Source organism: Spinacia oleracea, chromosome 2, assembly GCF_020520425.1.
Source record: "Spinacia oleracea cultivar Varoflay chromosome 2, BTI_SOV_V1, whole genome shotgun sequence".
Lineage (NCBI taxonomy): Eukaryota > Viridiplantae > Streptophyta > Magnoliopsida > Caryophyllales > Amaranthaceae > Spinacia > Spinacia oleracea.
This window is the reverse complement of record NC_079488.1, coordinates 94,712,913-94,726,731: the sequence shown is the minus strand read 5'-3', so window position 1 is coordinate 94,726,731 and position 13,819 is coordinate 94,712,913. Positions and strand designations below refer to the sequence as shown.

The 13,819-nt window shown below is 35.0% G+C and overlaps 1 protein-coding gene and 1 long non-coding RNA gene across 3 annotated transcripts; both read right to left on the bottom strand.

The window, feature by feature from the left end:
- Positions 1–5,579: 5,579 nt before the first annotated feature.
- On the bottom strand, positions 5,580–10,995 carry LOC110805454 (uncharacterized). Of its 2 annotated transcripts, XR_008928314.1 has the most exons (3): positions 10,778–10,995; positions 6,374–7,349; positions 5,580–6,125 (listed from the first exon to the last, which is right to left on the bottom strand). It is a non-coding gene; the product is annotated as an uncharacterized lncRNA (long non-coding RNA). The 2 variants fall into 2 exon arrangements; XR_002538015.2 differs by lacking the exon at positions 10,778–10,995 and having other exon boundaries at positions 6,374–10,771.
- An 809-nt stretch (positions 10,996–11,804) lies between these two features.
- LOC130467646 (uncharacterized) lies at positions 11,805–13,061 on the bottom strand. Its single transcript, XM_056836217.1, has 3 exons — positions 12,763–13,061; positions 12,441–12,522; positions 11,805–12,157 (listed from the first exon to the last, which is right to left on the bottom strand). Exons 1-3 carry the CDS (start codon positions 13,059–13,061, stop codon positions 12,098–12,100), a joined length of 441 nt encoding a protein of 146 aa, XP_056692195.1. The 3' UTR covers positions 11,805–12,097.
- Positions 13,062–13,819: the final 758 nt, after the last annotated feature.

Genomic DNA, 13,819 nt, shown 5'->3' with positions numbered 1-13,819 from the left:
CGGCAGGCCTCGTCCGATGCTTATTCGTACGATACGCTTCCGATTAAATTTCCGATTCCGGAATTCATTTCCGATACGAACAATATTTATTATTTCCGATTCCGGAATTAATTTCCGTTTCGAACAAATATTTAATATTTCCGTTTCCGGAATTATTTTCCGATTCCGATAATATTTCCGATTCTGACAATATTTCCGTTTCCGGCAATATTTCCGATTCTGGCAATATTTCCATTTCCGATAATATTTTCCGATACGTACCATGTTTCCGTTTCCGGCAACATCTACGACTTGGATAATATTTATATTTCCGATACGATCCATATTTCCGTTTCCGGCAATATCATCGTTTCCGGAGTATTCATTTCTTGCCTGTGACGATCTCAGCTCCCACTGAAACCAAGATCCGTCGATTCCGAATATTCATAGATGGAGTATTTAATGCCATTAAATACTTGATCCGTTTACGTACTATTTGTGTGACCCTACGGGTTCAGTCAAGAGTAAGCTGTGGATTAATATCATTAATTCCACTTGAACTGAAGCGGCCTCTAGCTAGGCATTCAGCTCACTTGATCTCACTGAATTATTAACTTGTTAATTAATACTGAACCGCATTTATTAGACTTATCATAGAATGCATACTTGGACCAAGGGCATTATTTCCTTCAGCCCATACCATCGTTTCAACCCCGAGTAAAGAAATTTATTTCGGATTTTTCATGAAATACCCCTCAATTTTCACGAAATTCACCAAATGCCCCTCAACTTTCAGAAATTCACCAAATGCCCCTCACCTTTAATATAATACCCAAACTACCCTTACTAATGAGACGCCGTTAGTCCGCCGTTAGCCTACTTTTCTAATTCACCAAATGCCCCTACAATGTAACTTATTTCACCAAATACCCCTATTTTAAAATATAATTCACCAAATGCCCAAATGTAAAAATTACATTTTTAAAGCCCAACGGCTAGTTTTTGGGCATGTGTATGTCGGCCGAAAAGAAGGAACAGTCCTTGTCGGCTGGTGTTATGGGGGAGGAAATTGATGAAGCAGGTTCTCCGTGCTAATTTATTGGTGGCGTTTCTGTGATTTCTCCGGCTAACAATTGTCCATTGGTTGGGGTTGGGGTTTGTTTGGGGTTGGGTTCTCTCTCTCCATTTTTTTAAAGACAAGTGAGAGTCTTTTTATTATTAGATGCGAATACAACATTAGTTTACACCATAACTGAGCTTAATCATAGTTTGGGGAAGTTGATGTCAAAAATCCGTAGCTCTAGCGACAACCACATGTCCATAATAGGACTAGACATCGAAAGACACTACTGTCAAGATGACACCAAGCACCAACTTGCTGAAAAAGTTGTCATAGTGAAGCTGTTTTTCTTCGACAATTGCTTGATTATCCAGTTGTTGCGGATTAATAAACCTATTTGTTCACTGGCTTAGTTCTTCCAAAGACAAGAGCTTACCTTTGTTGCTGTTAAAATGAACAACTGTCTTAAAGCGTTGAACAGAGATTATGGGATTCAATGCAGGAATGCTTTTGATTTGCGTGAATTGGTTATAACTGTTAAACAGGATAAAAAACAGACCAATGAAAAGTTCAAAATATTTGGATTGCAATATTTGACGAATCTATTTACACCGGGTAAAGAATTGTTTTTGTACGTGCTGAAAGGTCCTGCAGCACCTCTAGGAAGTTGGGGTGCTACTATGTTGTCTTTACAACAAATTGAAGCAGCTACTCGTGATGCTTACTTGTGTTGCCTTGTTGCGTATTTCTCTTGTTAATTACTCCATATTTGGGAACTAAACTGCTTCCTCATGAAATTGTAATCAATCTAGCATTTCTGCTGCTAATATTTTCAGATGTGTCAGAAATAAAGTGTACTAAAAATATCAACAACAGATTAAGCATATTCAACACACAAAAAAACATCATTTATCAAACTAGATTAAGCATATTCACCATTCAAAAACATCATAATGATCATATTCACCATTCAAAAATAACTTCATATAGTGACAGATATACTGAAACAATATGTAGTATTGATCAAAAACATCATATTTAAGCATATTCGCCATTGTTGCTTGGATCACACTTGTAGTATACCCTTTGTGGAATGAGTGTTGTATCGGAGCTACGAATGACAAATTTCCTCCCACGATAACAGATTTTATTTGGGACTCTAACATATGTGGACTCATTATGTGTGGATGATGATTTTGAATGATAACTCATGACACAAAATGAGATGAAACTACAACAAAACAATTTGGTGACTAAATAAACACTCAGAACAGGGTTATTTATACTAAAACAATAAGCTACGGCTATTTTTCAATCCCAAAAAACTAGCCGTTGGGCTTTTAAAAGGTAATTTTTACATTTGGGCATTTGGTGAATTATATTTTAAAATAGGGGTATTTGGTGAAATAAGTTACATTGTAGGGGCATTTGGTGAATTAGAAAAGTAGGCTAACGGCAGACTAACGGCGGACTAACGGCGCGTCATTAGTAAGGGTAGTTTGGGTATTATATTAAAGGTGAGGGGCATTTGGTGAATTTCTGAAAGTTGAGGGGCATTTGGTGAATTTCGTGAAAATTGAGGGGTATTTCATGAAAAATCCGAATTTATTTACTATGAGCTTTACTTGCATTATAATATTCACTTGATAAGCCAACAAGACGAGTAAAGCTCATAGTTGGTTAAACAATCGAGTAATGACAAACCTGGTGCATTTTAAAGATAATATTCCATCAAATGGTCATCTTAGCACAACTACATTATACTTTCCTTATCCAATACTACTCATAAGTCAACCAAAACTCAGCTCATGAGTGAGGGGGCATATTGAAGAGTAAGAGTATAATATTTCTTAGAATTTTGAAATCAAATTTCATTTTTTAAAACCATGAATATATGTCAATAGTGCAATCTGCAATATTCATTCATATACTTATTTGTTGATGTATCATACTATCGAATTTGCAAGTCAACTTCATAACAGAAAAATGAACAAAGACTAATGTCAAAATTCCCTTTTGTGATAGAGCATCTCAACAAACCAAGGGTCATCCACTTGGATATTTAGCAAACTGTTGCCCAGATCCTCGAATCACAAGAGTTTGGAAACCTTTAGCATCGGGAATTCCCCTCGGGCAACCTAATTTCATCCGCTTGGATAAACTGCAAGTTCTTGGGTGTATCTTCGGATCACAAGAATTTCGATAAACTACAAGTTCTTGGATGTATCTTTGGATCACAAGAATCTTGGATAAGAAAGCAAGTTCTTGGATGTATGCACGGATCACAAGAATCTTGGATAAATGAGCAAGTTCTTTGATGTATCTACGGATCACAATAATCTTGGATAAACGAGCAAGTCTTGGAAAGATCTTCGGATCTCCAAAACTTGGATTGAGCGAGCAAGTTCTTGGATGTATCTACGGGTCACAAGAATCTTGGATAAACAAGCAAGTTCTTGGATGAATCTACAGATCACAAGAATCTTGGATAAATGAGCAAGTTCTTGGATGTATCTACGGATCACAAGAATCTTGGATAAATGAGCAAGTTCTTGGATGTATCTACGGATCACAAGACGCTTGGATAAAGGAGCAAGTCTTGGAAAGATCTTCGGATCCCCAAAACTTGGATTAAACGAGCAAGTTCTTGGATGTATCTACGGATCACAAGAATCTTGGATAAACGAGCAAGTTCTTGGATGTATCTACGGATCACAAGAATCTTGGATAAACAATCAAGTTCTTGGATGTATCTACGGATCACAAGAATCTTGAATAAATGAGCAAGTCTTGGAAAGATCTTCGGATCCCCAAAACTTGGATTAAACAAGCAAGTTCTTGGATGTATCTACGGATCACAAGAATCTTGAATAAATGAGCAAGTCTTGGAAAGATCTTCGGATCCCCAAAACTTGGATTAAACGAGCAAGTTCTTGGATGTATCTACGGATCACAAGAATCTTGGATAAACAAGCAAGTTCTTTGATGTATCTACGGATCACAAGAAACTTGGAAGAAATTAAACATCGGCATCGCCTTCGAGCTACCAAGTTCTTAAAATATATTTCTGAATTCGTATCAAGTACAAATTCAAATCTAAAGTTGTTTAAAGATTCGAAGGTAAAATCGAGCCGAAGGCTAAAATCCAAGCCGAAGGCTAAAATCCGAGCCGAAGGATATATCCGAGCCGAAGGATAAAAACCGAGCCGAGCTAAAAATCCGAGCCGAAGGTAAAATTCAAAATCAAAACCCAACCCATTTTTCAAATAGAAATTGGTTTGGGGGGCATGTTGTTGGGGTGTTAAAATGGGCACACCATTTTAGCCCAAAAGCCAATAAAACCCACTCAAGCTAGGGGCGTTCATTAGCGGGTAGCCGGCTTAACAGGTACCCGAAATGACGGGTACCCGCTATTACGGGTAGTCAAAATATTGCCCCGTGACCCGATCCGTGAAAATTGGGTACCTGGCATTGCGGGTACCCGATTATCACGGGTCGGGTTATGGGTACCGGGTTGCTTTAACTTATTATTTTTAATTTTGAAATTCAAGACGTATAACATAATTATCAATAACATTTTACACTATATATACAACAATAAGCTATACTCCGTATATGACAGTAGGTGGACAAATTTTCGTGTAGATATTACTCCATAGATACCAAGCTCAAATATATTGTTTTGTGCTAATTCTAATTAGGGAAGGATGAACAATATGATAAGGACAAGCACCTATATCTCATTCTTTGTTCTTTTTGCTTTAGCAGATTTACTAAAATCTGAAATCTATGAAGTCTTCCAGGTATAGTATGCCAATAAAATTACTATCCTCATTAACAACGGGTGTATAAGTCTTAACAATAGCAACATCCATTAAGATAAGTTCTTTGTCATTATTTTGAGATGCAGGCAGTAGCAATTTTAAGCAGAGGCAACAACAATTTTAACTTTTAAGGGAGGGGAATATAAGTTTAACGGGTTTTCGAGTACCCGTGAATACCAAAATTCTGACCCGTACTTGACCCGGTTATATGCATTTTTTTGTGGGTCGGGTACCCGACCCGTAAAATCCATGGTTTTTTTTTAAAAAAAAATGCCCGATTATTTTGAAGCGGGTTGGCGGGTTAGTGGGTCGGGTATTTTTGAACACCCTAACTCAAGCCAAATATCACTTATAAGTCCTCAAAGGCCCAACAAAGCACTATATACTCTCCCCTCCACAAAATACTCTCATTTTATACATCAATGGTACCGACTTAAGCGTCGGAGGCTCCACCTCGGGGGCACCGCCTAGGGGACCCCCCTTTGGCCCAGAGTTCATCTTGCAGGCACCATACGTGGCCGGATCTCAAGACACCAAGGACGCTCATACCATCGTTTCAACCCCGAAACACTAGGTATATGAATAACGAATGGGCCCAAAATTCTTGCACAGCCTTAACTCATCATTTATGCAATCAAAATGTATGATTATAGGTAAAGCGAGACCTCGTAATGATGCTAAAGATAGAATTGAAGAATTTTATTGGCAAAATGATAGTATAGGTAATAGGATTGTATTATAACTTATAAGGTTATATGATTAGAAATTTCATTCTAAGACATTATGAATTGAAGATCTTACAATGTAGGAGAGTACTGAACAGCCTTTAAATTTCAGTAGATGAGATGTAATTCGAGCCTCTTGAAAGTTATAAGTCTTGATTGATGTTTTTTGATTCACATATTCAACCAAGACTCAAATTATCAAGTGATTGGCGGACATGTTGAGCTCCTCTTTGTATCAAACTTCCATTTTGCAACTTAATATGACATGGTCACGCTGAGACATAGATAGCTTCCTGTTTTAGCTCTTGGAACATTTAGTCGATCAAATGTACGAGTTCTTCGTGATCTATCTAGCTCATGATCGAACGTACATCATGCAGCAATCTTTGACTAAAATGATGAGTTAGTTGGGAGATAACAAAGGCTGCCGTCTTGGTCTCAGGGAATGGAACAACAGGTAGAGAAAAGGAAACAGCAAATCTGCTCCAACACACCCAGGAAACAGCAAGTCTTTACAGGGTCTTCTTATTATCAACCCTGTTTGACTAAAAACTCTTCAGGAAGGAGCATTACACAAACAACAATGTAACAAGGAAATCACTCTAAACTAGCTTCAAATTACGGTCTATTTTTTCTTTTTACTTTTCATTTTTGGTAATGTGTTGTGTGATTCATGCAAAACACATAATCAGATTGCCTGAATCAACCTTCCAACAAGGAATATTATATCTTGAAAACAAATAACAACTTGTGTTTGTATATCTTGAAAATAATAGCCAATTTACCTGAAATTCAAGAGGGAGACGGAGGTTGGGTGATGTGTTGCTTCTGACTCAATCTATGTATATCTTCAATCACATAGAGGCTCCTTAACTAAAAGATCCTTCTTTTCTTGAACAAACTCAAGGACATCTAAATAGTAAATACCAATTAATCAGAAATGAATAGGTATTCATGCTTGTACTTCAACACCTCAGAGTCATCTCCAATTGTTCTCTGTCAAAGAACATCACACACTATTAATCTGTAATCATCCTTTTAAAAACCTTGAAAACTTCATTCAGTCATCAATGTGCCCCTGTCCAATTTCATGTCGTAAGTCCTAATATTAGGTATATCACCTTTACCACCCATCTAATTTTTTCACTCAAGTTACATATATTTCTGGAATTTATCAGCACTAAATACCACCAGATCAGCACCTACACCCTCTTTTGCCATGTCGAGAAATGTATTTGCATGTCTTCGGTACAATTCTCTACACCAAACTATATGTAGTCGATGTTTGCATACAACCATTAGCATGCATTATCCAAGCTCCTACGAAACCCAGCAACTTCATCAACTCTCCCTGCTTCACACAGGTCATCAACCATTATACTATAAGCCGGTCACTATATGAGACTGCAACCTACATAAGCCATTTGTCTAAAAAGTCACCCTTGTCTTAGAACAAATTGTCCTTTCATAATTGATAATACCAAAGACCTCTTGGGTCTCCGGCATATTCTTGGACTTGCATTTATCCCTCTAAATCCCGATAAATACTGTATATTTAAAGAGGGTTGTATAGAGTGCCTCATCCACCTTGTGCATCACTCTTAGGTCATTTTCCAATTAACTAATTTGATTTGCCTATCTATTGCCGTCTTTGATGATTGATATATGCACACCATTTAATCACCTTATTCTATCCGTTTGGTAACATTAGCTGAAATTGAGCTGAAACTGATAAGGTAACTGAAATTGATAAGCTAGCACCTGAAATTAATAAGGTCCTGAAAATGATAAGATACCGATTTACACCAACTGTTTGGTAAAACTAATTTTATAAGTACCTGAAATTTTAAGTAATTGTTAAATTCATTTTCTATATAATACCGGTATACCACATCTAAATATTGTTTTGTCACGAATAGTTACAAATAAAATACACAATCTCAAGTAACTCCTAATTTTGTTTATTTATCTGTAATGTTTTTTTACGGGTATTCCATAATGTGAACACAAAAACAAGGACATACCTTCCTCATAAAGCCCAACCCTTCCTGTAAAACCAATAAAAGCCAATAGCCCAACCCTAAGAACTTCACCTTCCCTACTTTTCATCTACTCTTCATTCCTCAACGGGATCAAATGAATCAAATCCTCCACCCTGTACTAGCAGTCAACTATCTTAGTATCTCCCCTATCCTTCTATTTTCTTCTTGCCTTCTTCTAGTTTATTTCTGATAAAAAAAATCTTGGAGATTCGAGATTCAATGGCTTATTGGCTTATATAAACTTTTGTTTGGATTAAATTCTACTCCGTAGGATTTTGGCATATCAAATTTGCAACCTTTACTGTAATATAACCTCCTAATATTGATCCTGGGGACTTTTTTTAGTTTTATTTGATTAATCAACTTTTATGGGTTTTGGTTGAAGGAAAAAAACGCCTACAGACGTTACTTTGAATAACGTCTGCATTTCAGTCTGTTAACCCACCTTAAATTATATTTCAGCTCCTTACCAAACACATCTATTCATTTAAGGTGACTTATACTAATAGCACCTAATCATTTAAGGTGACTGAAAGTGCTTGCCAAACAGAGCCTTAATAGTAATACATAATTGGCTGAATCCTATTCATTTCAAATCCACCTCAATATGCGTGAAAAGTAAACCCGAACAAACACTTTGGAACAGAGATAAGCAAAACAATGTATGATGGGATGCATAAAAAAGAGACCAGAGAAAAAAATACACAAAAAAGTCTGTTATTTAAGAACTTAGGATCCACAGAGAGTTGGATAGATAAACAAATTACGGTTTCAGAAAAGAATACCATTTCCATCAACACTGTTAAGGGAAATGTGAAACTTTTTGAAAATGTGCAGTATGTTTTGGTTCTTGCTCATTAATCATTATCTATCGAACTTGTGAATCTTAAAATCCAATCTAACACAGTATGAATAATGTTGCACAATTACAGCATTTAAATATGGTCGTCTAAAATAAAGGGTTTAAAACTTGAATCTGTTAAGACAGAAGCAAATGGTTATTGGGTTGCCAAAAACTAGTGAAATTAACTGTTTGTGCATGGAAAGCAGAATAGAAGTTGTATTCCTAATGAAAGGTCAAGGAGAGCCACTGAAGAATGAGTATTATTATAAAAAAAATGACGGACTAGCTAATGTTTGTGATGAAATGTTTCCTCCCAAAGTATCTGTATCTAATGTTGCAAATTATGCAATAGTTGAATGGCTAATATAACTGGTAATATTGGGGAATCTGAGTCCCATGAACCAATGAAACATGGGCACTTGTTCTTCCTCATTAATCAACAGGCCTCAGTTCTTATAGGAAATATAATTACTTGAGCAATTAAGAAGAATATTGCTAGACTAAAGAAATCTGAAGCTGGCCAGCTCTCAGAAGTTGGAAAAATGCAGTGGTCATGTTTGTAGTTGGAGATACACCTTCTATAATGACTGTAACGAGATTTATTGCTAATGAGCGGAACCATGTGGGTAAACCTTATGTTTATCTACATGATGATGATTGTTTTATCACCAGGTTTTCTATTACTGATGATAAAGAATGAGGTTCCTTATGCTGGACCTCATTCTTTTGATGGAAGACCAACGGTTGTTAAGGAATGGTCAGCCAATTTTAACTACCGTGAGGAGGTGTTGAGGGTTATTCCTCAATGGATAAGACTTCCAAACTTGCCTTTTTAAATTGCTGGAATGTAGATTTACTAAGCCGGGGACCTTTATTTGCAGATGAATGAACAAGCAAGAGTATGTCTTTTGGCAGGATATGCTGATCCAGATGGATATCACTGTCATATAAGGGAGTTATTAAAGGGGAAAATATTGAAAAAGTTTATGATTGGTCTCCACCATTTTGCCAGCAATGTCCCATAATATGCCATGATTGAAAATTGACAATTCTTCTTCAGTGACTACAGGCATGATCAAGCCACCTGAGCCAAACAAGGAGAATGAGGAGGTGATAGAGGAGACAGTCATATTACTAAGATGATTATACAAGGGGTGCTGATGATCCAATAAAGTATCTGAAATAACATTTTATAGCTATTATTAAAATAGATATTACCTTGCTATTATAGACTTGAGTATCGCTGAAAGATGAAGATAAGATTATGAAGAAGAAGTTGAACAATATTTGGCACTGGGAATGCAATTATGATTTCTCTCCAGAAGTTATAATTTGGGTTAGGATGGAAGCAACAATTGATGAATCTGACATGAATAGATTATTTTGAGTAAAGATAATCTGTTCTGTTGTTGTAAAACCTAGCAACACTTGGTATATCTTTGCCAGTAGTTTATTCAGTTGGAAATAGGAAGCCTATGTGGAGTTAATATACTACTTTTAATCGAAGATTTAAATGCTGTAGATGATAGAATATTAGAATCAATGGGGAATCCGGTAGTTGAGAATGAAACTAAGGGATAATTTTGAAGATACAATTGTAGAGGATGGGCCGGTAATTGTATTGTATAAAGCGTGGCAGAAACTGAAGCTTCTTAAATAAAAAGGAATCCACAAGTATTGTAGATAAAATAGAAATGAAGTTGATTCAATTTAGAGTCATCGACAAGCTGAATGATTCCAGGTTGCATGATTCCCCTGTAATAACTAATAACAAATTAACAATAGTGATGAATGATGATGATGATGATGATGATGATGATGGTCTCATAAACCTCATTGAAGCTAATTATATCTAAAGTCGTTTCAACTTGAGAATTAAAACAGTCATTCGTGTGTAATTGTTAAGACTTGAGAGCTGATTTGATACTCAGATTTGTAATTGTTGAATTCATCCACTGACTACCAAAGTCGATATCGCTTACACCGATACCAAAATCACAGATTGCAGTAAATCAATTGCCCCCATTTAATCCACAATAGAGATCATGTTCTACACACATCTTCTTCTGTAGAATCAATTTATCATTATCTATTATTTTCCCCAACATAAATCAATTTATAAAAAAAAAAGCTATAAATCACAAAATTAAAAGTAGAACCAACAGATAAACCCTAACACCTAAACTAAATTCCAGAAACATACAATAATAAATCAAAGGCAAATTCAAAATTTTGAAAACGGAATTCCAGAAACAGTAAAATTGATTACTGAAAACACCAAATAAGGAAAAGAAGAAGCTAACCTTGTGGACTTCATTGGCATGCAACTATCAGTATAAGTTGTTGTTTTAACGATCCAGCAAAACTGACCCGATGCGACTTTCGTACCCAAAAGCTCAAATTGGATAACTTCAAATCGATATCCAACCCAGTCAGAAATCATATGGGCTGAATCATTTGATTGACAGTAGGCTCCAAAATTCACAAGTACTCGACTTAAAAAAATACTCCATAGTAGGATATGACTAGCGTGAAGCCCATGCAATACACGGAGAAGTATTAATTGAATGAAAAATTATTAGTTCATCAATTACAATAAATGGTCAATAACTGGGCAGTTATGAACTTATGATAAGATAAAAATAACTAAAACAATTTTTAATATACGTAATACTTGTGTTTTTTTAATATAATTTCTACCTTGTAGAATTTCACTACTATTAGAAACTTGCCCATGACGAATTTTAGCATCGCCAACTATCACCACCCGGGTACTTTTTACTTCTTAGCTAATACTCAGAATAAGCTGATTTTTTCTGCAAATACGATCTGCCCAAAATGCTCTACAGAGATGATATTCTGCATCTAACTCATAATAAAAAAAAAAAGAACGCACTCCATAATAACCTTTTATTCTGAAATTGTTGATAAACATTTGTGCATCCGATCCTTCAATTAATGCCTTCAAATCTCTATGTAATTCTTAAAATCTTTCATAGATTCCCCAACATTGTCATACGATCTAGTTAAATCCTTCATTATTCTAAATGCCTTCACATGACCAATGTTAACATGTGCAGGAAATCAGAAAACACAATTCAGAACATATCGTAAAGATAGTAGAACATAGGAAAGAAAAATGAGAACATAAGAATATAAAACACCTTTGAATTATCAATAATAATCTTCTTATGCAAAAGACTCATTTTCCTCCCATGTTTATGAAATTTAGCACAGTCAGAAGTAAATAGAGGATGATTATATTCTTCTTTGAAATATGTCACAACGTAACTCCCATTGATGTTTTCATACACATTTGAGCACCACAACCAACACGGGTAAGTTTCCGCCTTTGTGTAAGCCTTGTCTGATTTTTCTTCAACAACTTCCACAACAGGCTTACGAGACGCCCTAAAACCCTCTTTGTTGCATACAACATACTGGAACATAACTACACCACTCTTCTTCCTTCTTGTAGTAGTACTTTTTTTAGAAGTGAAACCTGAAGCAATTGCATAAGCTTTGTAAAATGATAAAACTTCCTCATGATCTTTAAAGTTCATTCCAACAATAGGTTTTAGATCCTTGGATTCCTTCTCTAGTACCACCAAGACTCAATGAAGTTACAACTCTAGGAGTACCGACAGAAGAAGAACTTGATGGTTCATTATTAACAATTCCAACTGCAAAAAAGCATGAAATAAAAGTTCAGACAAGTGCATAAAATGTGAAGAACATGAAATAGAAACTTTAGAACATGAAATTAAAGTTCACACAAGTACACAAAAAGTAAAGAACATAGGAACAAATAGTTAGAACAGGTAAAAACGTTAAAACATGAATAAAAGTACAGAAAAGGGGAAAAAATTAACATGAGAACAAATATTTAGAACATGATGCAAAAAACTTTAGAACATCATCAAGTACAAGGGCGAGAAATAATGAACAAAATAAAATAAAACATACTTGATTGAGTAACTGATAAACTAAAGCTCTGACCAAAATCAACTTCATCAGCCATAAGGAATTAAACCCGAGCAGATTTAACCTGAAACATAAGAATTAACAATTATAGCAGATTAAATGTAACACAACAACAAACAACAAACAGAAAATCAAATAGAATCAATCTAATAACATTAGAAGAGCAAAAAAATCGAATGAAAATCAAAAAGTGCATAATCGACAAAACAAAAATGACTCAAAAAACAAATCAAAACACGAATTCGATAAATAGAAGAATATAAACAAGAAAATAATAAATAAATTCAAATTTTACATCACATACCTTCGATAATTGCTGAAAATCTGGAAAACTATTGATGAAGATAATCGATAAATAGACAAAACTTGAATAAATTGAAAACACAATTCGATAATCAAATTAAACCGCGGGAAAAACGAATTAGTTTGATGAAGAATAAAACTCAAATTGTGATGAATATTGAAGATTGCATATGACTGCGCGAGAAGAAGGAGAGAGAGAGAAGCATCAAAAAAATTTAGAGAGAGAAAGTGAATAACGAAACAGAAGAAGGAAGGGATATATCTCCAGCAGAAATTACAAAAGTTGTCATTACTAATCATCAATTCTGGGCGGTTAGATTAGAATCCATCAAACGGTTCAAAGAATATTATTACCGAAAGAAGTGTTATTATGGAGTAAAGAGTTCTTACGAGAGTCTTCCTCTCTCTCTCTCTCTCTCTCTCTCTCTCTCTCTCTTGAAAACTGATAAATTAGTTGAAATTGAAAAGGTTGTAGCTGAAACTGATAAGGTGCTGAAACTAATAAGATACTACTACATTAGATGGATCATTTGGTAGAATTATGGTTTAAAGAGCTGAAATTTATTAAATAATCGTTTTCTATTAAAAAAAATAAAGGTAAAATACATGAAAATATAAGGACCTTAAATTGAAATGTTACTTAAAGTAACGTCTCAATTTAAGTCAATTTCAAGACTTTATATTCTATTTAAGGTGCTTGACAAACTGCTCTAATAATTTAAGGCGACTTCAAATTTCAGCACCTTATCATTTAAGACTACTGAAATGACTTGCCAAACAGAGCCTTAATTGTCATTTCTACTTTCCATTTCAAGATGTTCATCCATTACTAAACAAATAAACGAGCATCCCTTTCTCGAAGGAAAATTCAGTAAGAAATTAAAACAAATGAAAAAAAACATATAATTCCTCTGTTCCTTAAATATTGCATTGTGATTGACTATACGATTTCCAACATATTACTTTGAAGGCTAATATCTTGAATTACGTACAAATAAAAATTAGGCAAATTTGCCAAAGGGGACCTTTTATAACTCAAATTTTGCGAGAAAGGACCT

Coding starts and splice junctions, on each gene's coding strand:
- LOC130467646 (XM_056836217.1), bottom strand. CDS start 13,061: ATGATTAGTAATGACAACTTTTGTAATTTCTGCTGGAGATATATCCCT. Junction 12,523..12,762: donor ATTTTCAGCAATTATCGAAG/GTATGTGATGTA, acceptor CTTATGTTTCAG/GTTAAATCTGCTCGGGTTTA. Junction 12,158..12,440: donor TTTATCAGTTACTCAATCAA/GTATGTTTTATT, acceptor GCTTTTTTGCAG/TTGGAATTGTTAATAATGAA.